Genomic DNA, 27,797 nt, shown 5'->3' with positions numbered 1-27,797 from the left:
GTGGGGTCTCCGCCCCGCCCGAGTGGACGGGACTGGACCGCGAGACCCTGGGGCGGGGGGGGGGCGGGGGAGGGAACGGAGAGAGCCCCAGACGTGTGCCCGGGGCGCCGAGCGTGGCCAGGTGGCCCCAATCTGGCGGGATCGGGAACGGGGTGCGGTACCAGGGGATCCCGGGGCGCCAGCAGGATCCGGGTCGAGCAGCTGCGGGGCGTCGGGGGAGCCCGGACGGGAGGAGCTGTGCGGTTCCTCCCTCCCCCGCCCCCCGCAGGCCCCCTCTTCCCTCTTCCCCTCCTCCCCTCCCCTCGGCGTGGCTCTGCGCCCTTGTTTAGGGAAGTCGAGTCAGGCAGACGCCCATCCCCTACCCCCCGCCCCCGCCCTGCTTCTGAGGCGAGATCCCAGCTGCCTTCGCGTACGGTTCTTTTCTTGTCAAACCCCAGCGCCCCAAGGCCGGGCCCGGGCTGCATCCCCGGCGCCCAGGCCGCGGGGCTCATCTCACCCTCACCCCAGCGAGCCCAGGGTGGTGGGGGGGGGGGGCCTCTGCCTTCCCTGGGGCACAGGGCGGGCTGAGCGTGGAAAGGAGGGATTTGAACCAGGGTCTTTGCTGGTCCCTCTGGAAAACCCAGCTCCTGGCCAACGGTGGGGCTGCCTTCCCGCCCGGCCCCGCCCGCTCCGGGACATCTCCAGGCCCATTTTCTAGCAGCAATGTGGAGGCCACCTTCAGAATCTCTCAGACTAGAGAACAGCCCGAGCTCACGATGGCCCCTGAACCCCCCTTTTCACACCCACATACGCCCTCCCCTGGAGACTACTAGGCCCCCTCCTGGCTCCCCAGTCCTCTCAGTACACAAGCCGTGTCATCCCAGGGGGATGACGCCTCTGTGAGGGAGGTCCTCCTTGCCAAGGCTGCTGCCTCCCAACCAGCATCAGCACCCCCAAACCCAGCTTCCAGCCCTCCCTCCCCCTCTCCTCCTACTGTGCAATCATCCTCTTGTCTTGCCCCTCCACTGACAAGTGGCTTCCTCTCACAAGGAGTCTGCTCTGGTAAGTCTGAAGCCTAAAACCCAAGTGTAGCAAGCATTCATAGGGTGCAGCAAGTCTCCTTGGGGTGCACTGAGCATCCATGGCATACGCTGCACATTCCTAGATTGCCTTGAGAGTTCATGAGGTGCACTGAGCGTCCATGGGGAATACTGAGCATCTGTGGGGTACAGTCAGTCATGAAGCAAGTGCTACCTTCATTCTTTTTTTTTTCCTTTTAAAAACATTTTTATTTATTATTTAGTCGGTCCTGGGCTTGAACTCTGGGCCTGGGCGCTGTCCCTCAGCTCTTCAGCCCAAGGCTAACTATCACTTGAGCCACAGAGCTACTTCCAGCTTTTTCTGCTCATATGGTGCTGAGGAATGGAACCCAAGGCCTCATACATGCAAGGCAAGCGCTCTACCACTGAGCCACCTTCCCAGCCACCTTCCATTCATTCTTATTCCCTGAATATTGTCTCCATCAGACTCAGGCCCAGCTGTTCTTGATTGGAGAAAGTGGAACAGGAAGTTTTTTGTTTTTTTTGTCGGTCGTGGGGCTTGAACTCTGGGCCTGGGCGCTGTCCCTCAGCTCTTCAGCTCAAGGCTAGCGCTGTACTGCTTGAGCCACAGCGCCACTTCCGGTTTTCTAGTGGTTTATTGGCGATAAGAGTCTCACAGACTTTCCTGCCTGGGCTGGCTTTGAACCGTAATCCTCAGATCTGTCTCCTGAGTAGCTAGGATTACAGCTGTGAGCCACCAGCACCCAGCTAGGAAATTTCTAAATAAAGACATTTTCAATTATTTGAAGCCACACAAGAGATTAGTTAGTAAACATTTTCTCAACTCTCCCCCCACCCCCCAGGGAGGACATGGGTGAAAATGTACTCAGACACAGGCTGTGGGTGAGCTGTGACCCAGGCATCCAAACTTCTGGGTGGCCCATAAAGGCATCTCCCAGAGGGGAGGGGAGGGATGGGGGAGAGGAGAAAGGGGACTGGGAGTTTGCTGACTGCTGAGAGTGGTGGGGAAGGAAGGAGAGCCTCCCCATTTCTCCCACCTTCCCCTTGTGCCCCTCCCCTGGATTGGCCCAGAGGATTCAGTGCGGGCACTCCCTCCGCAACCCTGGTAGATACCCACGGCCATGCTCCAGGAGTCCCAGGGCCTGGCTAGAAGCTGACTCCAAGGTGGATTCCAGCCAGCCCATGCTTTGCCTGTGGCTGTTCCGGCCAGCTGGGGACACCAGAGTCACCAATCCCCTATTCCAAAGAGTGGAGATTTGACTTAAATTCACCCACCTGAGCATATGAGCCCTTGTGAGAGTCCCTTCGTGTGACTGCCATGCCCACTGCTAGGATGACGCCTGGAAGCCTAGTCTCTGCTTCTCAGTATACGCTCGGCCATTTGCAAGGTTCAGTTTTCAGTTTCGGAAAGGTTTGCTTTGCAGTCTGGATGTGGCTTTGCTTGAGTTATGTAAGACAAGAATGCGTTTCTGGGATGAACTGCACTGATTCAAATGCATCGAGGTTGCACTCAAAAATCAAGTGTCTGCTGGGCAAGGCCCGTCCAGTCAGAACATGGCCACTGAAAGCCAGACTGCAGCTGTGTGGCCATGGTCACGCCTGTAACCCTAGCTGCTTAGGCTGAGAGCTGGAGGATCAGGGCAAAGCCAACCTGGCCAGGTAAAGTCAGTGTAATTCATCTCCAACTAACCAGCAAAATACTGAACTGGGGCCATGGCACAAGTGGTAGGTAAGATGCCAACTGTGAGCAGAAAGGCTGAGAGCCCAACCTGGGAGCAAACCCTGGTACCAGCACCAAAAAAAGGAGGGAGAGGAGAAACTTTGGGGGTCATATGTTCAAGAGTCCTGTCGATGAAGAACCCCGTTCTGAAGATGAGAGGTCCTGACAGCAGGGCAGTTGTCGGGCTCAGAGTCTCACAGTGGCGTCAAAGCCTGGCTCTTTAACTTCGGTTCTGTGTGCACACGCATGCATGTGTGCTGGTGCCAGGGCTTGAGCTCTCACTTGGCTTTCTTGCTTACTTACTGGTGCTTTATCTCTTGAGCCATGCCTCCAGTCCTGAGATGAATCTTGGTAAACTTCTTTGCCCAGTCTGGCTTGGAGCCTCCATCATCCAGCTCTCTACCTTCCAAACTGCTGCAAGTGTGGCTGTGAGCCCTGACTGGTCTGGGTAGTTCTGTGTGAGAGTTCTGGAAATTGAGACCAGAGCCCATGCTGTCTTTTAGACACCCTGTGTAGGATCTGTTTAGCAAGTCCTAGAAAAGGTCAGATAGACTTGGAAGCTGGGCATTGGAGGGCACACCTGTAATCCCAGCACTTGGGAGGCTGAAGGAGGAGGATCATGAGTTTGAGGTCAACTTGGGTTGCATGGTGAGACCCTGTCTCAATACAGTGGCCAAAAAACAAGGGAGGGGGCTGGATTTTGCCTTTTCCCCAGACACTGCCTAGGATGCCTGAGGCTCTCTCTTCCCCCCCAGCCCAATTCCCACCATGAGTGCTGAGCTCAATGTGCCGGTGGACCCGTCCACCCCCGCGTGCACGGAGCCAGGCCACAAGGGCATGGACTACCGGGACTGGGTGCGCCGCAGCTACCTGGAGCTGGTCACCTCCAACCACCACTCAGTGCAGGCGCTGTCCTGGAGGAAGCTGTACCTGAGCAGGGCCAAGCTGAAGGCCTCCAGCCGCACCTCCGCCCTCCTCTCCGGCTTCGCCATGGTGAGTACAGGTGCTGGGCCCCAAACCTCCCCCCCAAACAGAAGAACTGGGGTGGAGGGTGCCCAGGCCCAGAAGCTTTAGCCCATATTCTTTTGTTTGCATAAATCATTTGTCTGGCAAGGGAGGGAATGGGGTCATTAAAACAGCTTCCGCTGGGCACTGGTGGCTCATGGCTGTAATCCCAGCTACTCAGGAGGCTGAGTGCTGAGGATCACAATTCAAAGTCTGCAGGAAAATCCCAAAAGCCAGAAGTGGAGCTGTGGCTCAAGTGATAGAGCAGTACTAGCCTTGAGCAAAAGAAGCTCAGGGACAGTGCCCAGGCCCTGAGTTCAAGCCCCTGGACTGCCCCCCTGCCCCCAAAAAAAGTTTGTCCAGGGAAAGGCACCCATACTGGCCCCATGTGGAGGACCAGCGGCCCAAGGGGCTTGGGCCAGAGCTCCAGGGTGACTGGGTCCACCCAGCATGCAGCCCAGGCCCCCCCTGAACCCCAAGCAGGTATGGCCTGGCTCCCTGCTGCCTCTGCCCTCCGAGTCATCTGGGGACCAGCGGTGGCTACCTCTCCAAGGCCACATCTGCTGCTGGCTCCAAAGTCCAGGACCCATGCCCCTGGGGACATGGTCCCAGCGGTGTGTCAGGGCTCAGCGGCATCTGTGTGCTCAACGTCCTGGCAGGCTACAAGTGGCTTACTTCTTGTAAAAATAATTGTTTCTCCAGCCCCAGCCTCAGATGGGAAATTGGCAGTGCAACTTAAATAAAAAAGTGGATTGAGTGACCTGTGGGTCACACAGCAGGTGTCCGCTGAGTCAGCAGGATGGCCACGGGGGTCAGACACCAGCACCGGGCAGAGATCCCTAACAGTGCACTCGCAGTTTTCTTTCTGTGCTCTTCATCACAGTAGAAAAGAAAATATCTCCCCAGCATAGTGGGATACACCTGTAGTCCCAGAAGCAGAGAGGCCGAGGGAGAAGGATCACAAGTTTGAGGCCAGCCTGGGCTACATAGCAAGATCCTCTCCAAAAAAAAAAAATGAGAGTACAGTATTTTCCTTTTCTTTCTTCTTCTTTCTTCAGTTATGTGGCTTGAACTCAGGGCCTGGACACTGTCCCTGAGCTCTTTTGCTCAAGGCTAACACCCAACCACTTAAGCCACAACTCCACTTCCAGTTTTCTGGTGGTTAACTGGAGCTACAAGTCTCACAGGGACTTTTCTGCTTGGGCTGACTTTGAGCCTTGCTCCTCAGATCTCAGCCTCCTTAGTGGATGACAGGTATGAGATCTGGTCTTCGTAGCTTTTGCCAAGGCTGGTCTCAGACCTCTACCTCCTAAGAGCTGGGATTACAAGCATGTCCCACAACACCTGGCCCAAAGCTGCTTTCTGTAGGCTCTATGTCCTGCCCTATGATCATGTTCCACTCTGTGAGTCCTGCAGCGCACAGCATTTGTTGTGGGCCATATCCTTTACTTAAGGAACAGCTCCCTCAGCCTGTCCCATGTGGTCTGTTGTCTGTTTTTAAATATTTTTCACACAGCCTTGTGTCCGCTGAGGCGCTGCCCAGCTCAGGTCCCCTGGGACTGCTGCGCTTCCGTCCCCCACCACTGCAGGCGCCTTGGGCCAGAGGAGGAGGTTGCCACAGGAAGTTGTAAAATGATCGGTCTTGTAGATTGTGGAGAAAAGGCTTAGAGGCTGGAGATGCCCATGGGCAGAGACTGAGCCTCCCCAGACCTCCTTCTGCCCGCCATCCCTCTCCCTGCGCCCTTGGCGCCTGGGAGAGGCCATGGTGAGAGCTGGGTCCTCCCTGGACCTGGTTCTAGGCCCATCGCTAAAGTGGTCACATGCGGGGTGGGGGAGCCCTCAGGGTTGGGCGTGGTCTGCTGTGGGCAAGTGTGTGGGGCCCGTTGCAAAGTCACCTTAGTGAGTGGAGTGAGCTGGCCCAGGAAGGGCTGCAGAAGTAACATGGAACTTCCTGTTTCCTGTGGCCCCTTTTTGCCCTTCATCAAAAATAAATTTTACCAAACATTGGGGGGGGGGGCGGTGGTGGAACTCAGCAGTAGAGTACTTGCCTAACATGCACGAGGCCCTGGGTTCTATTCCCAATGCTGCTATAATAAACCAATAAAAATGAAAATTACTTATTTCTTCAAAGTTTAGTAATAGATACAGTTAAAAGATGGGCTGAGGATGGTGGCACATGTCTGTCATCTTGGACCTGGGCCTTAAGAGATCTCCCAGCCTTTGGTCTGGCTGAGACACAGTGTAATTCCAGGTATGGGGGCCAGCGGAAGCCTTTGCTTTAACATCACACAAGGCAGCCCAGGCTGGCCTCAAACTCCGGATCCTTGTTTAGCTAGTGTTGCACACCTGTAATCCCAGCACTCAGGAGGCTGAGGCAGCAGGGTTACATGTTTGAAGCCAGCCTGGATAACACAGACCGTCTCAAAACAAAAGGTGAAGCCAGGCACCAGTGGCTCACACCTATAATCCCATTACTCAAAGGAGGGTGAGATCCAGAGGCTCAAAAAGCCAACCAGCCAGAAAAGCCCTTGAGACTCCATCTGTAAAACCAAGAAAGACTGAGCTGGAGGTGTGACCCAACTGGTAGAGCAGCAGCCATCACCAAACCACAGTTTAGCCTGACTCTGATACCATCCCTGGATACCATGCTGCTGGAGAGGCATGGCCTCTGCCCAGCTGTGCTGGAGACTCTGCATCTGGGAAGGCCGCTTCGTCTCCCAGCACCCCAATCCCTGTGCTTTACTCTGTATTGTCCAGGCTGAGTGCCTGGGCGCTGTCCCTCAGTTCTTCAGCACAAGGCAAGTGCTCTACCACTTGAGCCACAGCACCACGTCTGGTTTTTTGGTGGGTAATTGGAGATAAGAGTCTCAAATGGACTTTCCTGCCTGGGCTGGCTTTGAACCCTGATCCTCAGATCTCAGCCTCCTAAGTAGCTAGGATTACAGGCGTGAGCTACCAATGCCTGGCTGTTTTCTGCTTTTTTTTTTTTTTGACAGGATTTTTACCATGTACCCAGGCTAATCTTGAATATCCAATTCTCTACTTCAGTGCTGGTGTATGCCACCACACCCCACCCAAAGTGTGAAATACCTTAGCAGTGAGGAGGGAGTCGGCCTTCAGGCTGAGTGTGGGTGAGCCCCTGGCAGGGGAGCCCACAGTTGCCTGCAGCCCTGCCTTCCCCCGGCCCGCAGGTTGCCATGGTGGAGGTGCAGCTGGAGACGCAGTACCAGTACCCACAGCCGCTGCTCGTGGCCTTCAGCGCCTGCACCACGGTGCTGGTAGCCGTGCATCTGTTCGCACTCCTCATCAGCACGTGCATCCTGCCCAATGTGGAGGCTGTGAGCAACATCCACAACCTCAACTCCATCAGCGAGTCGCCACACGAGCGCATGCACCCCTACATTGAGCTGGCCTGGGGCTTCTCCACTGTGCTGGGCATCCTGCTCTTCCTGGCTGAAGTTGTGTTGCTCTGCTGGATCAAATTCCTGCCAGTGGATGCACGGCGCTCACCAGGCTCTGGTAGCCATGCCGGCTGGCAGGCCGCCCTGGTGTCCACCATCATCATGGTGCCAGTGGGGCTCATCTTCGTGGTCTTCACCATCCACTTCTACCGCTCGCTGGTGCGCCACAAGACCGAACGCCACAACCGTGAGATCGAGGAGCTGCACAAGCTCAAGGTGCAGCTGGACGGGCAGGAGCGCAGCCTGCAGGTGGTGTGAGCCCTGGCTAGCTGGCTCAGGAGCCCAGTCAAGCTAAACAGCCTTCCTGTTGCTAAGTGGCCAGCGTCATCACCAATGGCTGCTAAGCAGCCTAGGTTTGGTTGCTAGGCAGTCAGTATGCACACCTCCAGATAGCTCCAGACCAAAGTTCACCATCTCAGAGCCCAGCCTGGGTTGGCTCTCACCACCCAGCTGCCAGGTCACCAGGACACTGCCTCTGAGTGCTTGGCAGGCTTCCTGGGGCCGGTGGGGCCTGTCCCAGAGATAGAGCCTACAGGCCACAGGATGGGGAGCCAAGTGGTTTCCAGGCCACCCCCTGCAGCAGGGTGCTTCCCAGCCTGGCCAGGGCGTTGGAGGGGATGCCAGGACCTGCAGGGGCCCCGCTGGGTGTGAGCCTGGCCCTGGCCAGTCGACGTCCACTCAAGGAGGCTCACTGGCGCCCTACAGGGCATCCATCCACCTCTGAGCCCACAACCACCCTCCTGGGCCAAAGCCGAAGCAAGCCTGGGTCATCCTGTGTGAGCACAGCTAGGTACGACACCTGGTCCACAGGCGGAAGCTCCACTGCAAGGCATCAGAGGCCCAGGGAAGATGCCGGCAGCAGGAGATGCCACCTGACACCAGCCGTGGTTCTCCCAGCCTTCCCTTTGCCCAAGCATGGGGCAGATGACTCCGTGGGGACAGGGGGGACCTGGGATAGGGGACCAATCATGTAGCAGCCCCAGCCTGTGCAAAGGGCAGGCTGGCCTGGAGATGCCAACTACAGGCCAGAAATCCCATCTCTGGGGGTGTAACCTCATTTTGCAGCGTTCTGATGAGGGAGCCATGCACATGGGCCAGCGCCTGGACTTGCCCTAGTTTCCTGAGTGGCCCTTTTGGTGCAAAGCAGCTCCTAGGCAGCGTGGATGGCGCCGCAGCCTCGCAGTCTGCATTTCACACTTCAAGTGTGGTGCGGGAAGCTGCAGGGGCAGGTGTGAGCGTCGTTTAGGAGGGTTGGGAGCTGGTGGGCTGGGACTCAACTGCAGCCAACCCCTATCTGTGCTGCGGGCCGTGTGCACCCAGGTGCAGTCTGCATGCAGTCGGGCTGCAGGCCCTGCCCCTGCACTGAACATGGAATGCATAAACCAGTAAAGCTGTGTACTCTTTAAAGAAATCTGTTCTAGTACCTGCCATCAAGACCCTCTCCCAGGCGTGGGAGCCCACCTGCAACCCTGTTGCCAGCCAGACCAGGGCTCAAGCCCGCAGCCCCACTGCAGGGTGTGGCCTTCTCTAGAGTGGACATGCCACGCTGTGAGGCTCTGGTTAACCAGATCTCCAAGAATCATGTGGTAGAAGCTGGGCATACACTTATAATCAATCCCAGGGCTCAAGAGGCACAAGCAGGAGGATCATGAGTTTGAAGCCAGCCTAGACTACTAGTTAACATCTCACAAAGCCAAAAGATCCAACAGAGCAGCTCAGTATCAAGTCCCTCCATCTTTCTTCCCTTCCCAGGCTGGGAACCAGGGCCTGACCCCCATCTTCAAGGCAGCTCAGGGCCACGTATATTCTGATCCCTAAGCCTTGTGAAGCTGCTGCCCCTCAGCTTCTGAGGCCTGCTCCCAAGCCTAGTCCTAGGAGTCTGGGACAGCCCCTCCAATGGAGCCCAATGCTGTACAGGTCTCCAGGGAAGGGCCTCGAGGTGTCCTGGTAATGCATGGTGTTTCCCTACTTCATGCGTGCTCTGCCTTCAACTATTGTCCCTGAGCTTTTGTGCTCAAGGCTAGCACTCTACAACTTGAACCACAGCCCCACATCCCACTTTTTTTTTTCTTTTTTTGCTAGTCCTGGGGCTTAAATTCGGCCTGGGCACTGTCCCTGAGCTACTTTTGCTCAAGGCTAGCACTCTACCACTTGAGCCACAGCACTACTTTCAGCTTTTTCTGTGTATGTGGTACTGAGGAACTGAGCCCAGGGCTTCATGCATGCTATTCAAGCACTCTACCACTAAGCCACATTGCCAGTCCATGTCCCACTTTTTGATGGTTGGTTGGAGATAAGAGTTTCACAGACCTTCCTGCCCAGGCTGGCTTTGAACTGCAATGCTCAGGCTTCAACTTTCTGAGGAGTTAGGATTACAGGCATGAGCCATACCATCCAGCTCTTCCCTACTTCTTCGGACTGTAGGGAGATAAAGCAATGAGGTTCCCAGACGCCCTGTACATCCCAGCCCAAGAGGTCAAAAGTGACTCAGGCTAAGCCAGACTCAGAAGTCAGAACTTGAGATCTGTCAGGTCCTCATCCAGTCCTCTGCACCCCCTCAGAGTGGATGAAGGGTTGGTGGCAGGCTGGTCGCACACCCCATGCAGGGAAAACCCTTTCACACAGTGGCAGTTTTCAAAGTCCAAATCCTACCTTTCCAAAGTGTGATATGTAAATAACCCAAACAGCAGCCACAGTTCCAGTGCAAGGGGGTGGACGTGGAGGGTTCCAGCAAGGCCAGCTCTGGGCTGCCCACCACAGTCTAAGTCTGATGGCTTCTCCCAACGATGTCCCCATTCCATCCCCAACTCCACACCAAAGAGTAAAATCCACTGAGCAGGGAGCAGGGAGTGTGCACTGGCGGCCATGCCCGTGAGGTCCGCACCAGCCTGTCCTGCTCACAGGACGGGTCTCCCTTGGAAGGACAGCGCGACACGCAGGAGCTCATGGCCCAGGTCCTGCTGCTTCCCACCGGGGCAGAACTCAGCTGACAGCTCACGGAACGTGGCGCACACACGGCGGGCCTTAATGTGCCTGCGGTGGATGGCGTGGGTCCATTGGTGCCGCGCAGCCCCGGTGAGCACCAGCAGGGAGCGGCGCGGGACAGGGACGGCCACCTCCACCTCGTGGCACAGGACTGACCTGCTGGGGCCTAGCATGCTGTCCATGGAAGCCTCAGGGCTGGCAGGAGGAGCTGGGCTGAGCAGCAGGCTGCCGGACGCCTCCCGGCCCATGGACATCACAGTGGGGGACAGGAGGTTGAGGCTCACCAGCCGCTCCCCCCACAGCCAGGAGTCATCCAGGTGGGGGTCGATGGCAGAGCCCCGCGTGGGGCTGTAGTCCAGGTTACACTGCTCCACAGGCTGGAAGTCCTCCAGCTCCGGGTAGAGGCCCATCCTCCGCACCAGCTCCTGGCTGAAGCTGGGGAGGCCCTGGAAACCGGCCATCCTCAGCTTCTGCTTCCGAAAATTCACTTTGGGGCCATAGTCCTGGGGTGGGGGCAGGAAGGGGTAGAGGATCGTCAGTTCATAGAACGTCACTGCCATGACCACAAGCCTGCACGAGCCTTGGGCTAAACAGATGGACACAGTGGCAGGAGGTACAGACATGGTACGGAATAAATGATAGCCCAGGTGGTGGATGCTGGAGACTAGGCAGGGGAAAAGGACTTGAGGTGGGGTAGGGGTCAGCCTCAATGCCCTAGCTAGCAGAGCTGGAGGCTTGAGACCCAAGTCGAGTCAGCACCAGCTAGCTGGATGTCACCAGGGAGGGCACAGGGGAGGGATCACTGGTTAGCAATCTGAGGCTGCTGGAGGAGGAGGAGAAGGTGGCTGGTGGGGGGCTACAGATGAGGAAACATGCAAGAGGTAAGGGACGTGAAAGAAAGCAAATGAAAAGCACTAGTGTCTGGCAACCTCTAGCAGCCATGGAGAGCAGATTCCTGGCCAGAATTTGCCATTTGAGTCCCACCACCAAGCTGGCTACAGAGAAGGGAATGTAGAAAGAGCCATTTTGGGAAGGCTGAACAATCTGCTTGCCACACGCTCCTCAGGGACCCTGGCTGCCTGCTGCCCGGCCAGGGTGCATGGAGTGTGGCTGCAGAGAGGAGCCAAGGACCAAGTAGCACGGCTCAGCCTAACTCTGCAGTCATACCTGCTTCCTCCGCCCAGACTGAGAGAGCTTCCAAGGGTCTTGGTCCATCAGACACACCATCTCAGCCTCTTCCTCCGGGGTCACAAAGTCCTCTATCAGTGTCACCCCCGGAAAGGGGAAGGCCCAGCCCTCAAAGTCAGAGTCCTCAGCCCCCACAGCCCAGCCGGTATCCAAGCAGTAAAGGAAGCGATGGGTTTTCTGCAAAGAGAAGCAGGTCCTGGGGCTCCTGAGGGCCTCTACCAGGTGCCTAAGCATCCCCAGGCACCTGGCCTGGGGTAGGGGACAATGGTCTCCTTCCCTAAAGCCACCTGGGTTGGTGGCTGGAGCCTGTGGGCCGCAGGCAGAACTTGGACCACAACCCTGTAGAGACAGTTATGTTCTCAATCCTTTTGTCTTTCCTCTTTAATCTTTCCTGCATTCTCCACTTCAAACAAGAGGTGCAGCAAAGTCAGGAGAGCAGCCAAGAGCCAGGCACTGGTGGCTCACACCTGTAATCCTAGCTATTGTGAAGCAGAGAGGAAAGATCAAGGTTAGAGGCCATCCAGGGCAAAAAGTTAACAGGATTCCACTTCAGTAAAGAAATCTAGAAGCTGGGCACTGGTGGCTCACCCCTGTAAATCCTAGCAACTCAGGAGGCTGAAATCTGAGGATAGTGGTTCAAAGCCAGCTGGGGCAGGAAAGTCCATGAGACTCATCTCCAATTATCTACCAGAAAACCGGAAGTGGCACTGTGGTTCAAGTGTCAGAGTGCTCACCTTGAGCTGAAGGGCTCAGGGTCAGCAGTCAGGTGCAGGCTCAAGCCCCACAACCGACCAAAAAAAAAAATCTAGAGCTGTGCGCCAGTGGCTCACATCTGTAATCCTAGCTACTCAGGAGCCTGAGATCTGAGGACTGCAGTCAAAGCCAGCCCTGCCTGGAAAGGCCGTGAAGCTGTTACCTCCAATAAACCACCAGAAAACCTGAAGTGGTGCTGTGTGCTCAAGCAGTAGAGCACTACTAGCTTTGAGCTGAAAAGCTCAGGGACAGCACCCAGGCCCAGAGTTCAAGCCCCATCACCACCACTAACAACAACAAGAAGGAAATCTAGAACCAGGTACTGGTGGCTCACACCTGTATTCCGGGCTACTAAGGAAGAGACTGAGATCTGAGGATTGGATTTTGAAGCCAGTCTGGGTTTCTTATTAACCACCAAAAAGCCAGAAGTGGAGCTGTGGCTCCTGCTAAGTGGGGAGTGCCCAGGCCCTGAGTTCAAGTGCCATTACCGGCCCGTGCAACACGCAGGCACATGTCCTCCCAGGGACTCCGTGACCTTCAGGCCCGCTGCAGGCTCAGCGGCCGCGCGGGGCCCAGCGCTCAGGTTCGGAGCTCCCCAACCTCCTGTGCACACCTGCACAGCCTTCCGCTTTGGCGCACAGGACCCCACCCAGCTCTCTGGCAAGCAGTGTCCGCCTGCCACACCGGCATTGCCTCAGCGCAACAAAACCGGCTGGCGCCAGGGCGATGGTTTGGGAACCGGCAGTCTCCCCACTGCCGCCGGACGAAGCCTCGGGGCACGGCGGGCCTGGTGTTCAGTCCCCTCCAACCCCCTTTCCGTGTGGTCTCTCCCGAGCCCGGGAGGCCCTTGCAACCAAACTAGCCCCTGCACCCCGCGGGGCCTTGCCCGCGAGGGCCCCGGCCGGCTTCCATCCGAGCGGGTCGCAGGGCCAGGCTGGCCCCAGTTTCCTCCTATGAAGAACGGAGTTTACGGAAGCAGGCCTTCTCCCAGCCTCTACCTTCGGGGCGAGCTGCCAGATTGGGTCACCGTGGCGAGGCCGCTCGCAGATGAGACAGGTCCGGATGCCCTTGCAGCCGCACTCCTGCCGGACTTCAGGGGCCTCGGCGGACGCCACGGCGGCCATCACTCCGCCGCCGGGACGGACGGAGCGCGAGCGCGGCACGAGGGTTGCCGGGAGCTGTAGTGCACGTCGAGCACGCTGACGCCTTTGAGCCTCCCGGGCGGCCAGGGCGCGTGCGTGACGCGAGGGCCGCTGGAAGTTGTAGTGCGTGTCAGGGTACGCCGCCACCACTGAACCTCCCGGGCGGCCAGGATGCGCGCGCCCGCGGCGCAAGGGCGGCTGGGAGTTGTAGTGCCTGCCGGGCACGTAACGACGCTCCGTTTCCTTCCGGTGGCCGCGGATGCTCACTCGCATAGAGTGAGCACCGCCTCCCGCTATCGGCTTCCTCGCGCTTCAGCAGCGGACTGCGGCTCCGTTAGTCGCCGGTTAGCGGACGGGGCCAGTCCGAGAGGCCATGAGTCCCCTTACGTCGCAGCTGCTCATGCAGCGTGGCCGACCCAAGACCGACCGGCTGGGGAAGATCCGGAGCCTGGAGTAAGCACCGGTCAGGGTGGGGCGAGTCCGGGGCGCGGGGCTTCACAGACCGCCCTTCCCGGCCCGAGTCGGGCCGGGGATCCTGGCGGAACAAAGGCGGAGCCCCCCTCACCGCCCCGCTCCTCCTGCGGCTCCCTGTTATCGCCCTGGCCGGCTCCTATCTTTCGCGCCAAATGTCTTCGGAGAGGCGCGGGACTGGTGCCGCCCACCGGCGTGCGGGGTCCGCGACCCGCTGCCCCTGTGCGGGGCGGAAGTTGCAGTCTGCCATCCACTGGAGTCTGTGAGGGTCTGGGAGGTGCGGAGGACCCCCTGGGAACCAGGAAAAGCGCGCGCTGCCCTGGGTTCTAAAGTTGCTGAAGAATTCGAAGTGTGTTGCTTGTGTGAATAAATGTACGTTTATGTAGCGTGCTTCAGTGTGTGCTGTACCCAGAAAAGCCAGTAAATGGAAGCCCACCGAATACAAAACCCAATTTGAAATAAGAATGGAGGGATGAACCTGTGCGGTCTTCGCTATGGAATTACCACAGTGAAATCCCTTTATATTACTAATGTATACTAATATAACTCATTTTGAATATATGTAGGGCTGCCTCTGTAATCCTGGCTGTTCAGAGGCTGAAACTTGGAGGATCACACTGGGCAGCCAGCTCAGTATTAAGTTTGCTAGATTCTGTCGCCAAAATGACCGGCATAAACGAAGGTTGGAGGCATTGCTCCACTGATAAAGCCCCAGCTGTATGCAGAACTGAGCAAACCTGAGGCCCTGAGTTAGAAACTCTAGTATAGCAGAAGTTAAACAGATTTCAAGGTGAATTAAAGGGTATCTGTTCGTGCAGGAGCTGCCTGGACAGACAGGGTGGGAGGCCTGTCCACCCTCCCTGAGCTGCCCTGCTTTGCCCTTACCCCAGCCTGTCAGGGCTGAAACTGCTGTCAGAGCACCTGGACCCCAACCTCTTGGGCCGCCTGAAGCATCTGCAGGAGCTGGACCTCTCCAACAACCAGCTGGAGGCGCTCCCTGCCAACCTGGGTCTGCCCCACCTCCGCGTCCTCCGCTGCGCCAACAACCAACTGGGAGATGTCACAACCCTGTGCCAGTTCCCACTACTGGAGGAGCTCAGCCTAGAGGGCAACCCCTTCCTCACCGTAAGTGGGGTCCCCCAGCCCTGTGCCAGTGACCTAGGCTGTGACGAGCTCAGGCTCCACCATCCCTTCACCCCCAGGTCAACGACAACCTGAAAGTCTCCTTCCTCCTGCCCAACCTGCGGAAGGTGAATGGCAAGGACGCATCCTCCACCTGCTCTCAGGTGCAGAGCCTGAACCGAGAGCTGAGCAACCGAGTAAGACCATAGAGAGCCATCTGAGTGGTCTGGGGCAGTGGGCGGCCTGGAGGGGCTGACAGGGGACATTTGGTTTTGTGCCTGGGGCTTGAACTCAGAGCCTGGGTGCTGTCCATATCACTTGGGCCACACCACTTCTGGATGTTTGCTGGTTAAGTAGAGATCAGAGCCTCACAGACTTTCCTGCCAAGGCTGGCTTTAAACAGTGATCTCTGGCTCCTCAATAGCTAGAATTTCAGCACTCAGCTCAGACTCTTTTAAAGCTCAGCTGACGTCAAACTACAGTCCTCCAGGTCTCAGCTTCCTTGTAATCCTTATAAGCACGAACCACCATTGCTTCACTGTCAGTGGACATTTGGGGGACACTGAGGAAGATGATAGGGTTCTTGGTCCTAACAGATGAGAATCTGATTGGTGGTTGAAATACTTTTGGGTATGAGATAAGGGCAGTGATGGGGTGAAGCTGACTCAGACACATTGTATACAACATTGTATACACCTGTAGCAATTTCAACACCTTCCCCCTTGTAAAACCAACATACATTAATAGCAAAAGAAGCAAGCCATGTATGGTTGCTCACACCTGTAATCCTCACTATTCAGGATGCTGACATCTAAGGATCATGATTGGAAGCCAGCCCCAGCAAAAAAAAAAGTCCACAAGATAGTATCTCCAATTAATCTGCCCAAAAACTGGACTGAGGTGTAGCTCAAGTGGTAGAGCACCAGTCATGAGTGGCAAAAAAAAAAAAAAAGCCCAGTGAGAATAAGAGGCCCTGGTACTGGCACAAATAAGAGAGAGACTCTGGTTGGACAGCTCGCTGCAGGTGGTGCCTCAGCCTGCCTGTGGTGTATTGGCAGTGGGCTGGGTCTGGATCTGGTTGTGGTTCCTCTCGTCTTAGGTCACAGCGTACTGGGAGAAGTTCATGGCAGCTCTGGGCCCTGAGCAGGAGGCTGAAAAAGTGCAGACTGACTTTGTGAACTCTGCTATCAGGGATGTGCACTACGGACCTGAGTCTCTCCGGGAGTTCACCCAGTGGCGGGTATGCCCTCACCCATCGGCCTACCCCATCTGCTGGGCGCTGAGCTTCCTGGCTCTTTGCTGGTTTCCAAGGCTTTCAGCTTCCCTGAGGGGCCTGGGGGTGCATGGGGAGTAGGGCAGTGCGGGGAGGCAGCGCTCCTGCCTGGACAGCTTCTCTCCTCCATGAGAGGAGAGGGGCCAGTCTGTCCCAGCCTCCTGAAGGCTTGGCCCACCCAGGTGCGGATGATCTCGGAGGAGCTGGTGGCCTCTGGTGGGACCAAGGCATGTGAGACAGATGCCCCAAAGAAGCCTCCAGGAGCAGCAGCTGCTGGCAGGCCCCGGGTGAGAGCGACTGCACGTGGCCCTGGGAGCCTGCCCTGGCCCTGGCTGCCTGGAAAAGCGGCTGGGGGTGGGGACACACACACAGGAGCCCAAGAGCGAGCTGCCCATGCTGTGCTGCGATGCCCAATGAGACTAGAGTGCTGATGTGCTCTCTGACCCCTAAACTCCCCTAGTATGCCCTTTAATCCCACACCCAGGGCCTCATTAGGCCCTGCCTCCACAAGCTAGTGACCACGCCTTTTAATCTATGGGCCTCAGGGGGCCATTTAAGATCTAAACCACATGCCACACAAGTACCCTCTGTGACCCTGGCCTGGCCCTGCTGTGGCCTGTGACAGAGCAGATGGGGCCCCAGGCCCGGCCCAGGCTCACCAGGCCCCTCCACAGGCCAGGCTGGCAGCCTTGAAGCGACCACATGATGTCCTGCTCGGCGCCTCTCCCACCAAGCGCACTAGTACCACACCATCCACCAAGGTGGAGGGTGGCCAGGTAAGCCCGCAAGGTGGCAAGGAGAGGTGGGGAGCCGGGCCCGGCATAGCCGTGACCCCTGCGCACCCACAGTGTGCCCCGCAGCTGGAGCCCCTGCACTTCCTGCAGTGCCACAGCAGGAACAACAGCCCTCAGGACCTGGAGACGCAGCTGTGGGCCTGCGCCTTCGAGCCTGCTTGCGAGGAGGGTGAGTGGGGGGCTGGGGCAGGCTGTGCTGGGCCCTGAGGAGGAGCAGTGGGGCAGTTGGGCATAGGAGTCATCCAGGAGAAGCCACCAGGAGGATGCTTGCAGGAAAAGCTGTCATTCAGCTGGTCCCACCCAACAGGGCACGAGGGGACCACCTCCCAAACAGTGGCCACGTGCGGCGGGGAGGCTGTGTGCGTGATAGACTGCCAGACGGGCATCGTCCTCCACAAGTACAAGTCACCAGGCGAGGTGAGCGTGTATGGTGCACCCTGGCTCTGCCCTGGCCTGTCCCGTGGGCAGGCTCCCACATGTGCCCCTGCTCCTGACGGCTCTCCCCATCCTGCCAGGAGTTCTTCTCTGTGGCCTGGACCACACTGACAGTGGTCACACAGGCGGGCCACAAGAAGCGCTGGAGTGTGCTAGCCGCCGCGGGCCTGCGGGGCATGGTCAGGCTGCTGCATGTGCGAGCCGGCTTCTGCTGTGGGGTCGTCCGGGCCCACAAGAAGGCCATCGCCACTCTCTGCTTCAGCCCTACCCGAGAGACACATCTCTTCAGTAAGACCTGCCTCCCCACCCTGTGCCAGGTGGCCTCCCCAAGTGACGGGTGCCAGGTGGCCTTGGGAGAAGTGACAGCTTTGGATCTCAGGTTGATCCCCAGACTGCCAGGTGGACTTGGGGTTCCCCAGCAACCAAGGGCAGCTGTGCTCCCCTGGCCATGGCTTGGGTCACCCTGCAGGCCCCTGAGTCACCCTCGTAGCCCACCTGCCCTGTCCCGGGCACCAGACCCAGCCTGCAGGAGGGCACAGAGCCTCCTCAGGGACGCTGCCCTCCCCTCCAGCGGCCTCCTATGACAAGCGGATCATCCTGTGGGACATCGGGGTGCCCAACCAGGACTACGAATTCCAAGCCAGGTGAGGCTGGGGCAGGGATGGTAAGCAGCGGGGACAAGCGGGCAGCAGGGCCCAAGTTGACACCTGCTCTCCCCTCGCTCACGCAATTGGCAGCCAGCTGCTCACGCTTGACTCGGCCTCCATCCCACTACGCCTCTGCCCTGTGGCCTCCTGCCCCGATGTGTATCTGCTGGCTGGCTGCGAAGGCGGCTGCTGCTGCTGGGACGTGCGGCTGGACCAGCCCCAGAAGAGGAGGTGAGGCCAGAACGGGGCGCCCAGTCCTCTGGGTTCCCACAGCCCCTGCCTGTAGTCTGCTGTCCTCCGGGCCTCTCCTCACCCTGACATTGGGCTTTGCCCGCACTCGCTGCCTTACCAGCTGCTGCTCAGCAATGGGACTTCCTGTGTGCTGATGCACAAAGGGTTCAGCAAGGGCCAGGCATGGTGGTACATACTCAAAACCCCAGCGACACAGGAGGTGGAGGTAGGAGAATCTCGGTTTGAGGCCTGCCTGGGTAAAAGGACAAGACTGTCTGAAAACTAAAGCAGGCAGGTAGAGATGTGACTCGAGTGGGGACAGCCTGCCTAGCAAGTGCACGGCTTTGAGCTCAAAGCCCAGTACAACAAAAGAAGGGGGATAGTGACCTTCATCCTGTAGCCAGTGGGGGACAGGGAGATGTCTGGGCAGGGCGGTGGCTCTGGAAATACCACTGAGGCTTAGTGGCCATGGGCACCTCCCAGTCTCAGACAGTGCCCGAGGTCCCTGCCTTACTAACAGCTGACTCATATTCCAGCTGCCAAGACAACCTAGTGCAGGCCCCTGCAGAGAGCCCACTGCCCAGGCAGCTTGGGCCCAGGCTGCTTGGGTGCGCTGCAGGGTGGCAGCCAGCCGGCTAGTGAAGTGAGTGGAAGTGGAAATGAGGGCTGAGGTTGCTCTGCTGGGGCGTGGGGCTAGGTTGGTGGAGCAGCAAGGTTATTTCATGGGGGAGGTGGCCTTCCCTCTGTCCCCAGCTCTGCTTTTCCCTCGTCTTGTGGTACAGCCCCTTCCTTGGGTTTATCTGCTGCTCTTTGCCCCAGTGCAGCTGCCTGGGCCTTAGCCTGTCCCTTAGCCAGGTTCCAGGCAGACTGCAGCTCTTGGCTGGTCCCCCCCCCCAAGGTGGACCCTGCTCAGCACTGGTTCTGGTCCTGGTCCTGGCAGGAGACTGCAAGCACCCATCATGCTGGCCACCAGGTGGCCTCTGCCATTAGTGGAACTGTGAATCAAGTGATAGAGTGCTAGCCTGAGCAAAGCAGCTCAGAGGCAGTGCCCAGGCTTTGAGTTCAGGCCCCAAGATAACACAGAAAAAAGCAGCACCCGGGTGCCCTTCTCTAACCTTCACGAGGGTTAGGGAGCAGCCTCCAGTGCCATCTGCCATCAACAGGGCATGCGAGGCGGAGTTCACCTTCTCTGAGGGCTCGGAGACAGCCAGATGCAGAGTGGACGGGCTAGCATTTGTGAACGAGGACATTGTGGGTGAGTCCGGCTAAGGGCTGCCCGTCCTGGGTCACGCGGTGGGGGGGTGACTTTACCCTAGGCTGCACATTTCCATGGGGAGGGGTGGAGAATGGTAACAACCCATCCCCACCCGTGCAGCCTCCAAAGGGAGCAGCCCGGGCACCATCTGCCTGTGGAGCTGGAAGCAGACATGGGGTGCCCGCGGCGGCCAGTCTGTGGTGTCTGTGGTTATCCTGGCTCATCTGCAGTGGTCACCCACCGAGCTGGCCTACTTCTCACTCAGCACCTGCCCTGGTGAGCATTGCCCCTCCTCCATCTCAGAGCCCACCCATCCCACTCTTCACCTTTTGGGGCCCTGCCCACCTTAGCTAGGGACCCATCTCTGTCCTGGCAGAACAAGGGCTTGTGCTCTGTGGTGACGAGGAGGGCAGCGTGTGGATCTACGACGTCCAGCACATCCTGAAGCAGCCGCTGCTGCCACCCGCCACCCCCCACGCCCCCACTCAGGTACTCGCCACCCTCCCCAAGACCCCACGTGGTACTCGCCACCCTGCCCCAGACTGAGCCCCTGTGCCTGGCACACATTCCTCTCCCCACCAGATCCTCAGATGGCCCCAGCCTAGGGCACTCGGCCAGCTGGTGACGAAGACCATGGTAAACACAGTGGTGGCCAACGCTGCCTTCACTTACCTCACAGCACTGACGGACTCCAACATCGTGGCGATCTGGAAGAGGCCATAGCTCAGCCCAGCCCCAGCCCCAGCGGGGACGGGGGTTCTCACTCAGGGTTAATTAGTGGTAGTCTTTTATCAGTGAATATTTTTATTAAACATCATTAAATTTTCTGCTGTGTTCAGGAAGCCTATGGAGAGCTGATACAAGGGTCCCATCACGGGCCTCTTGTGATCAAGTCAAGCCCAAAGTCAAGAGTCACCGCAGTCTTAAGTGTGGCCCCCAAGGGTCACATGTCACCTGCCTCCCCTACACCAGCTCTTCGCTGTCCACTCTCAGGGAGACAGTAGTCCATGTACAGGACACCAGGGGTGGGTGGGGCCAGTGGACTGGCCCTGTCCATGTCAGAGGGTCTTCTGGGTGGGCACCAGGTACAGATGAGCAGAGCCACCGTGCCACTACTCTATCCCTTCCTGCTTGTCTTTGATGGCCACCTAGCAGAGGAAGAGCCCAACACAGCTGTAGCCTCCACCCCACAGCCCTCAGCACCCAGTTTCAGTACTCCCCCCCCAACTCCCCCCAAACCACCAGAGCCTGTCCTGGATGGGCCTGCAGCCACCTGCCCTCCCCATGCAGCACCCTCACCCGGAAACGCTCCTCTAGCAGGGAGAGCTCACTGATGAGGTCAGTAATGGCATTGGTGAAGGCTTCCTGGGGGCTGTAGTCAGGGGTGGTCTGCACACGGATGATGATCTTGTGCTCCAGGGGGTGAGGGACCTTGTAGCCCGCAAACAGCACCTGCGGGTCCTTGAGCAGCTGTCTGAGGGACAAACACTATGTGGGGACCCAACATACACGCCACCCACCACAGCCACAGCTCCACGGGCCAGAACACAGGGCCCCAGGCTCGGCAGGCAGGCAGCAGAGAGGAGGGTGGGCTCAGGCATTAGTGATGGAACAGGGTATCAGGCTGGCACCTTCTGATCCATGGAGCCATAAGGAAGGCAGAATAGCTACCCTGCTCTGTCCTGGGCTCTGAACACTTGTCTCAAGTGATTATGGTCAAGTATGAACAAATGGCAGGTGCTGGAAGAACTGGGCTTACACAGCATTTGGCCAGGAGATGAGTCCGCGTGTTCTGTGCACAGACCATGGCCTACTGCTCCCAGCCTCCACTGCCCCCCCTCTCTCAGGCCCATGCCTCAGCACCAAAGGGAAGAGCCCAGACTGCAGCAAAAGGCAAGTCCCCGTGTCCCTATGTGCAGAGCCAAGCCTTTGCTCATGTCAGCTGTGCGGTGCCGCTCAGGGCCCTGGAGAGCCCCAGGCTGCCTCTCATGTTCATCCCCCAGTGGTGCCACATGTAGCTGAGGTACAGATGGGCTGACATCAACCCCGTCTCAGAGCTTGTGAGCAGACATATAAACAATATAGAATGAGCCTTGTGTGAACCCACCTGGGTCAGCCTCATCTGGGGAGAAAGTGCTAGAACTGAAACACCAGAACAAGCACAGAGAATGACTTCCGGTGTCTAATGCAGAGCTCAGCCAGACCATCCGCCCCACCCAGCCCAGAGCACAGGCCTGCAGCTCACGACTTAATGATGTTCCCAAGGGTGTGATCCTCCTTGTTGATGGTGAAGAGACAGGCGTTGGGCACTTTGGTGTCCTTGTTGATGGTGATCCTGTAAGAGGCAGAGCAGCTGGTGAGGACAGGAGCTCCCAGTCCAAACCTGGCCCTGCCTCCGAAATAATAACAAACTAAAGGGCTGGAGGCATGGCTCCAAAAGTGTGCAAGGCAGTAGGTTCAAGCTCATTAGTGAGGCAGCGAGGCAGGCATGAGGTTCCAGATTGCCAGGAAAACCTGATTACCAGATAAAGACCTGTTGAGAGTTGATCTGCCCACAAACAGCTTTTCCTGACAAATGTCAGAAGTCACCAAATGGGTCCCATCAGCTGTAATCAGCAGGGTGAGATTAAGAATTTTGGTTCAAAGCCAGCCAGGGCAGGAAAGTACATGAGATTCTTTTTTTTTTTTTTTTTGGGTCCGGTCATGGGGCCTGAACTCTGGGCCTGGACGCTGTCCCTCAGCTCTTCAGCTCAAGGCTAGCGCTCTACCACTTGAGCCACAGCACCACTTCCAACTTTTTTCTTCTTGCTTATGTGGTGCTGAGGAATCGAACCCAGGGCCTCAGGCATGCAAGGCAAGTGCTCTACCACTGAGCCACCTTCCCAGCCTGAGTACATGAGATTCTTATCTCCATTTAACCACCAAAAACCTAGAAGTGGAAATGTGTTACAAGGGATAGCATGCTAGCCTTGAGCCAAAATTCTCAGGAACAGCTCCTGTAAAGCCACACAGCTACGCCAGCTAATTTTCAACAAAGAAGCCACAAAACATCCATTGAAGAAAAAGCCTCTTCGGGAATGGTGCTGGGAACACTGGATATCCACACGTAAGAGGTTGAAACTGGCCTCAATCTAAAGACAGTCTAACTGGGGCTGGGAAGGTGGCTCAGTGGTAGAGTGCTTGCCTTGCATGCCTGAGGCCCTGGGTTCGATTCCTCAGCACCACGTAAGCAAAAAGAAAAAAGCTGGAAGTGGAGCTGTGGCTCAAGTGGTAGAGCACTAGCCTTGAGCTGAAGAGCTGAGGGACAGCGCCCAGGCCCAGAGTTCAGGCCCCACGACCAGACCCCCCCCCCCCAAAAAAAGAGAGTCTTAAGTGCCAGGCAAGGCTGGACCACAGCCTCACACTTGGCTCTAACAGAAGAGCCGGCGTTGCAGGGGCCTTGGGATGGACCCTGTGCTGTACCAGATGACCTGCAGCCCCTTCACAGTTTTTGTCTCGGCTAGGGGAGGAAACCCAGGGCCTGCGCAGGCCGAGCAGGCGCTGTACCACCCAGCGTCACAGCTCCCGTCACAGCTCCACAGCTGGCTTGTTGCTGGTTAACTGAAGAGTCTAATGGGCTTTCCTGGCAGGGTTGGCTTTGAACTGTGATCCTCAGATCGTGGCCTAAACCAAGATCTAAGCACCTAAGCTTACAGGTGAGAGCCCCCGGCTCCTGCACTGTTTCTGAGTGTGTGCGTAGCTCGGGGTAGTCTCGAACTCTCGATTCTGCTTCAGCCTCCCGAGCTCTGAGATTGGGAATGACAGGAATGAGTACCTGCACTAGTTATCGCTGCGAGAGCACGGAAGGAAGGAGGCGGCAAGCCCAGAGGGAAAGGGCTTTGGAGATGAGGACAGTCACCCAGCTTCGCGAGCCTCAGTTTCCCCTCTGCAAAGTGGGCCGGGCGGCCGCGGCCTCCGAGCACCGCAGCCGAGGGCCGGGCGGCCGCGGCCTCCGAGCACCGCAGCCGAGGGCCGGGCGGCCGCGGCCTCCGAGCACCGCAGCCCTGTGCCGCGCGGCCGCGGCCTCCCGGCCGGACGGGACTCAGACTCTGCGGGCCCGCCCTCCAGCTCCCGCCCCGCCCCGCCCCAGCCGAGCCCGCTTACTTCTTCTCGCCCTCGAAGAGCAAGAACGACTCGAAGGCCGGAGGAGCGTTCATTCTCCCGCTCCGGCCGCGTCCAGCTCGCCGTCCGGTCTGCGAGCTCTGAAACGCGATCACTTCCGGGGCGCGCGGGCGCAGCCGAGTTCGTCAACATTCACCGCCCCCTGTCGGGCTGGAGGGCCCGGCGTAGGCGCGGGACCGCGCGCAGTCTCTGCGCATGCGTCGTCCTCCGCTGACAGGTGTAGGAGACGCTGCGGCCCCGCGCCGGGGAGGTTCACCAGCCCGGAGACCCCTTGCCTGAAGTCGGGGCGCCAGGAGGAGGCGAGACAGCCATTCCTGTCCTCTGAGGGAGGCCGACGTCCGCCGCTGTAGTCTCTCCATGCGAGGCCAGTGCAGCCTGTAAGCCTATCTACTCCCCGTTAGCGGAGACAGGGAGTCAAGGGTTCGAGACCAGCACTGGTAGAAGTTTGTGAGAAGACCTCCCCCCCATCTAAGGGGGCTGGGTTTGTCGGTCCTATCTGGGCACACAGCAGGGCACGGCCTGGCCATGTTAGCGTCCCCTTGCAGCTAGGCTGACGGGAGCAAACCACCACACAGCTCCCCATTGACAGTAGGTCTCAAGGACTTGGCTGTCCCGGCTGGCCTCGAACCACAGTCCTCAGTCTAACCACAGTCCTCAGTCTTTGCCTACCGTGCAGCTAGGTAGGATTACATGTTTGAGTAACTGCTACTTGGCTATTTCTTTTCTTTTCTTTTTTGTCAGTCCTGGGGCTTGAACTCAGGGCCTGGGCACTGTCCCTGAGCCGCTTCTGCTCAAGACTAGCATTCTACCACTTGAGTCACAGAGCCATTTCCAGCGTTATCTGTATATGTGGTGCTGAGGAATTGAACCCAGGTCTTCATGCATGCTAGGCAGGCACTCTACCACTGAGCCACCTTCCCAGCCCCTACTTTTGTTTTTTAAATGGGTTCTCCCTAGGTAGATCAGGAAGGCCTCAGACTCAAGATCCTCCTGCCTCAGCCTCCTAAGTACTAGAATTATAAGTGCTGCTGACAGCAGCTTTTTAAATATGTCATTGTAGTAAAATACATGTAACTAGTAGCTTGTCATTTTAAACATTTTATGTGCTCAGCTCAGCGTGATTAATCATATTCAGTACATGAAAAATATTCTACAATCCAGCACCAAAATCTCTTCAGTCATCTCAGTCCCACCCACCCACCCAGGTACAGCCACCAGCACTCTGAGATATAGGTATCTATATCTATATAAAATTTATTTTTTGTCGGTCATGGGACTTGAACTCTGGGCCTGGGTGGTCCCTCAGCTCTTCAGCTCAAAGCAAGCACTCTATCACTTGAGCCACAGAATCACTTCTGGTTTTCTGAGTGGTTAATTGTAGATAAGAGTCGCACAGACTTTCCTGCCCGGGCTGGCTTTGAACGGTAATCCTCAGATCTCAGCCTCCTGAGTAGCTAGGATTAAAGGGGTGAGCCACTGGCACCGGATTTTTTTTTTCTGGTCAGTCATGGGGCTTGAACTCTGGGCCTGGGCGCTGTCCCTAAGCTCTTCAGCTCAAGGCTAGCACTCTACCACTTGAGTCACAGCGCCACTTTCGGTTTTCTGGTCGTTTATTGGAGATAAGAGTTTCACAGATTTTCCTGCCAGGGCTGGCTTTGAACTGTGATCCTCAGATCTCAGCCTCCTCAGTAGCTAGGATTACAGACGTGAGCCAGTGGCGCCTGGCTCTGAATGTTGTTTTAAATGCTGCTATCTGAACTCTTAGCCAAATCTCAGACTCCTCCCTCCATGGATCTTAATTGCAACCTTCCAAGCAAACCACTATTATTGCCTGACAGGCAGTGAGTGATCAAATTAATTAACATATTATATGTATGTTGTGAGCAGTGGCTCAAGCCTTTAGCCTAGCTATTTGTGAGTAGAGGTCAGGGGATCATGGCTCAAGGATAGCCAGGAGCATGGTTGAGCATGGTAGTGTGCACCTGTTATCTCTGCTACAAGGGATGCTCAATGGCTGGACACACTGGCATACTCCTGTCAGCCCCAGTGACAAAGGGAAAAGCACAAATAGAAGGATCCCAGTCAGGGTGGGCCTGGGCTTAAATCCTAGCTGGAAATAAAAGAGTAACTTAAAACCAAGCATGAGGCCTTGAGTTCAAATCCCAGCACCACAAAGAAACAAATGAGTGGATCTGATAATGGCTTCCAGGTGAGGAGAAAAGTGAGCAGGTGCAGGTGAGACACAGAACAGCCCCACCCCACAGGAGGTGCTCCTACCCCTGCTGTGCTGGTGGGTGTGAGGCCAGGGCCAAGGGCCCTGGGGTAGGCTTTACAGTGGGGCACTCAAAGGGAGGGCACTGGCTGTGCCCTGTTTGGAGGCCAGGAGACTTCTTTGCCCAGGGTCCCTGCCCACCCACCATCTAACTACAGGAGCTGCAGCCTGGGCACTGGAGCCCCACCTCCCAGGGCCAGTTCAAATGTGAGATCCAGGGGTGTCCCCTCTGCCCCACTGCTCCTGGGGGGCGGGGCATGGCCTGGTATGTGGCCCTGGGGCAGGGAGCCTAGGGGTCCACAGCTTTCAGCCCGGTGAGTCCTCAGCCCCGTGGGAGGAGACTGGACTGGATTCAAGCTGGGGACAGAAGGCCCAGACTGGGCAGTGGTGACGCTGTGGTAAAAAGCCCCCTCTCCACCCGCTCACCAGGGGTGCCAGGAGCCAGCTAGGCTAGGGTGGGTGACAGGAGGTGAAGAAGGTGACAGGGCAGGGACAGGCAGCCTCAGGGAGGGAAGGGCCTTCTCCCCACATGGAGCCAGGTTGCCCACAATATGGCTGAGGGTTCGGTCCTGCAGGGCAGCCTGCCAAATACCCTGGAGTTTGGGTGGGAACTCTGGGCCATGGCAGAAACCATCTCCACACCCACCCCATGGGTTCGAAGCAGAAATGGAGGAACAGAGCGCAGCTAGGATGGTGGTCCCGGTCCATAGGCCCCAGCAGCCGAGGGAACAGAGGCTCCAACCCAAGAGCCCAGAGCCTTGGCAGTGACTACAGGTTTATTACAGCACCGTGACACTGCCCAGGGCCCAGGCAGCAGCCTGGGGATGGCCAGGGAGCCCAGGGCAGGTGTGGGGGCCTGGCCCTCCTGCCTCACGCCACCCCTGACATCCAGCCGTTGTCCTAGGTGGAGAATGTGGGGTGCGTCGGGGAGCAGCCAGACTTCCCAGGGGAGCAGGGGCCACCCACAACCCCCCACAGATTGCAGATGGGCCAAGATCCAGGAAGGCCTTGGGTGTGCCCCTCGGTGAAGGCGGCTGGGGCGAGGTCCCAAGTGCATTGGGGTGCTGGGGTCCCTGGCAGGGTGCTGAGCACAGACCTCACTTCTGTAGCTGTAGGAAGTGGCAGGGCTCTGAGAGGTGCAGGCCACCCGGGCTGTGGCCATGAGCTTCCCGCAGCTCCTGCAGGACATGGAGCAGCTGGGCCAGCGAGTCTTCAGGGACTAGAGGCAAATGCAGTGGTGAGGTCAGGTTGGATTTGGGGTGGAGCAACTTGAGCGGTGCTCAGACCACCAAGCAGGTGCCAGCTGGAAGGGACCTACCTTCTTTAGGCCCTGCCTCTGGGTCCCTACGCAGTTCCAGATGCTTCTTCCTGTGGGGAGGACATGGTGAGCCACCACAGCCACTAGGCCAGGGAGGCTGAGGCACCCGTGGGGGCCTCCTGAGCTAAGAAGGCTTGGTGGGAGGGGGGGAAGGGAGAGGGGGGGTCTAGTCTGGATGACCCAGGCTAGCCAGGCACTGGTGGCTCACGCCTGTAATCTTGGATACTCCAGGAGGCTGAGGACTGAGGATTGTAGTACCAAGCCAGCCAGGGCAGAAAAATCCCTCAGACTCCTATCTCCAATGAACCAGCAAAAAGCCAGAAGAGGGGCTGGGAAAGTGGCTCAGTGGTAGAGCACTTGCCTTGCATGCCTGAGGCCCTGGGTTTGATTCCTCAGCACCACATAAGCAAAAAGAAAAAGCCGGAAGTGGTGCTGTGGCTCCAGTGGTAGAGCGCTAGCCTTGAGCTGAAGAGCTGAGGGACAGCGCCCAGGCCCAGAGTTTAGGACCCGTGACCGGACCCAAA

At 57.6% G+C, this 27,797-nt stretch overlaps 5 protein-coding genes and 1 long non-coding RNA gene across 8 annotated transcripts in view; 3 read left to right on the top strand and 3 right to left on the bottom strand.

The window, feature by feature from the left end:
- The first annotated feature begins 993 nt into the window (after positions 1–993).
- Orai2 (ORAI calcium release-activated calcium modulator 2) lies at positions 994–9,286 on the top strand. The gene is made up of 3 exons (XM_013031744.1): positions 994–1,041; positions 3,516–3,753; positions 6,957–9,286. Exons 2-3 carry the CDS (start codon positions 3,529–3,531, stop codon positions 7,482–7,484), a joined length of 753 nt encoding a protein of 250 aa, XP_012887198.1. The 5' UTR covers positions 994–1,041; positions 3,516–3,528; the 3' UTR covers positions 7,485–9,286.
- A 333-nt stretch (positions 9,287–9,619) lies between these two features.
- Positions 9,620–13,289, bottom strand: Alkbh4 (alkB, alkylation repair homolog 4 (E. coli)). 2 transcript variants are annotated; one of them, XM_013031742.1, is made up of 3 exons: positions 13,151–13,289; positions 11,379–11,576; positions 9,620–10,714 (listed from the first exon to the last, which is right to left on the bottom strand). In XM_013031742.1, exons 1-3 carry the CDS (start codon positions 13,274–13,276, stop codon positions 10,124–10,126), a joined length of 915 nt encoding a protein of 304 aa, XP_012887196.1. In that variant the 5' UTR covers positions 13,277–13,289; the 3' UTR covers positions 9,620–10,123. The 2 variants fall into 2 exon arrangements, with proteins under 2 accessions (XP_012887196.1, XP_012887197.1); XM_013031743.1 differs by having other exon boundaries at positions 11,379–11,878; positions 13,151–13,229.
- A 273-nt stretch (positions 13,290–13,562) lies between these two features.
- Positions 13,563–20,348, top strand: Lrwd1 (leucine-rich repeats and WD repeat domain containing 1). 2 transcript variants are annotated; one of them, XM_013031730.1, is made up of 15 exons: positions 13,563–13,747; positions 14,656–14,890; positions 14,968–15,084; positions 15,987–16,127; positions 16,343–16,447; positions 16,835–16,936; positions 17,009–17,123; positions 17,262–17,371; positions 17,470–17,677; positions 17,961–18,033; positions 18,127–18,267; positions 19,431–19,522; positions 19,643–19,798; positions 19,899–20,011; positions 20,105–20,348. In XM_013031730.1, the coding sequence occupies exons 1-15, from the start codon at positions 13,668–13,670 to the stop codon at positions 20,243–20,245; spliced, it is 1,929 nt and encodes a 642-aa protein (XP_012887184.1). In that variant the 5' UTR covers positions 13,563–13,667; the 3' UTR covers positions 20,246–20,348. The 2 variants fall into 2 exon arrangements, with proteins under 2 accessions (XP_012887184.1, XP_012887183.1); XM_013031729.1 differs by having other exon boundaries at positions 19,392–19,522.
- Polr2j (polymerase (RNA) II (DNA directed) polypeptide J, 13.3kDa) lies at positions 20,309–23,779 on the bottom strand. Its single transcript, XM_013031755.1, has 4 exons — positions 23,666–23,779; positions 21,768–21,857; positions 20,822–20,996; positions 20,309–20,670 (listed from the first exon to the last, which is right to left on the bottom strand). Exons 1-4 carry the CDS (start codon positions 23,716–23,718, stop codon positions 20,635–20,637), a joined length of 354 nt encoding a protein of 117 aa, XP_012887209.1. The 5' UTR covers positions 23,719–23,779; the 3' UTR covers positions 20,309–20,634.
- A 2,953-nt stretch (positions 23,780–26,732) lies between these two features.
- The window catches only part of Rasa4b (RAS p21 protein activator 4B), a 20,626-nt gene continuing 19,561 nt past the window's right edge, over positions 26,733–27,797 (bottom strand). The window contains exons 20-21 of the mRNA XM_013031728.1: positions 27,274–27,323; positions 26,733–27,174 (exon numbers count right to left, since the gene is read on the bottom strand). Coding sequence (XP_012887182.1) covers positions 27,053–27,174; positions 27,274–27,323 — 172 coding nt within the window. The 3' untranslated portion in view covers positions 26,733–27,052. The remainder of the gene's footprint in view (positions 27,175–27,273; positions 27,324–27,797) is intronic.
- The window catches only part of LOC105997349, a 234-nt gene continuing 141 nt past the window's right edge, over positions 27,705–27,797 (top strand). Inside the window, exon 1 of the long non-coding RNA XR_001175641.1 lies at positions 27,705–27,764. This is a non-coding gene — a long non-coding RNA (uncharacterized LOC105997349). The remainder of the gene's footprint in view (positions 27,765–27,797) is intronic.

This window comes from Dipodomys ordii, unplaced genomic scaffold (assembly GCF_000151885.1).
Source record: "Dipodomys ordii isolate 6190 unplaced genomic scaffold, Dord_2.0 Scaffold143, whole genome shotgun sequence".
Taxonomy (NCBI): domain Eukaryota; kingdom Metazoa; phylum Chordata; class Mammalia; order Rodentia; family Heteromyidae; genus Dipodomys; species Dipodomys ordii.
Note: the sequence above shows the minus strand (reverse complement) of the source record. Positions and strands in the feature narration are given on the sequence as shown.

Bases quoted from the DNA above. Each gene is read 5' to 3' on its own strand.
- Alkbh4 (XM_013031742.1), bottom strand. From the start codon at position 13,276: ATGGCCGCCGTGGCGTCCGCCGAGGCCCCTGAAGTCCGGCAGGAGTGC. The intron at 11,577-13,150 runs GTAGAGGCTGGG...TTCTCTTTGCAG, and splicing joins TCTGGCAGCTCGCCCCGAAG to AAAACCCATCGCTTCCTTTA. The intron at 10,715-11,378 runs GTATGACTGCAG...CCCCCACCCCAG, and splicing joins AGTCTGGGCGGAGGAAGCAG to GACTATGGCCCCAAAGTGAA.
- Lrwd1 (XM_013031729.1), top strand. From the start codon at position 13,668: ATGAGTCCCCTTACGTCGCAGCTGCTCATGCAGCGTGGCCGACCCAAG. The intron at 16,448-16,834 runs GTGAGAGCGACT...GCCCCTCCACAG, and splicing joins CAGCTGCTGGCAGGCCCCGG to GCCAGGCTGGCAGCCTTGAA. The intron at 17,372-17,469 runs GTGAGCGTGTAT...CCATCCTGCCAG, and splicing joins AGTACAAGTCACCAGGCGAG to GAGTTCTTCTCTGTGGCCTG.
- Polr2j (XM_013031755.1), bottom strand. From the start codon at position 23,718: ATGAACGCTCCTCCGGCCTTCGAGTCGTTCTTGCTCTTCGAGGGCGAG. The intron at 20,997-21,767 runs GTGAGCTGCAGG...TTTGTCCCTCAG, and splicing joins CTTGGGAACATCATTAAGTC to ACAGCTGCTCAAGGACCCGC. The intron at 20,671-20,821 runs GTGAGGGTGCTG...TTCCTCTGCTAG, and splicing joins TGCTAGAGGAGCGTTTCCGG to GTGGCCATCAAAGACAAGCA.
- Orai2 (XM_013031744.1), top strand. From the start codon at position 3,529: ATGAGTGCTGAGCTCAATGTGCCGGTGGACCCGTCCACCCCCGCGTGC. The intron at 3,754-6,956 runs GTGAGTACAGGT...CCCGGCCCGCAG, and splicing joins TCCTCTCCGGCTTCGCCATG to GTTGCCATGGTGGAGGTGCA.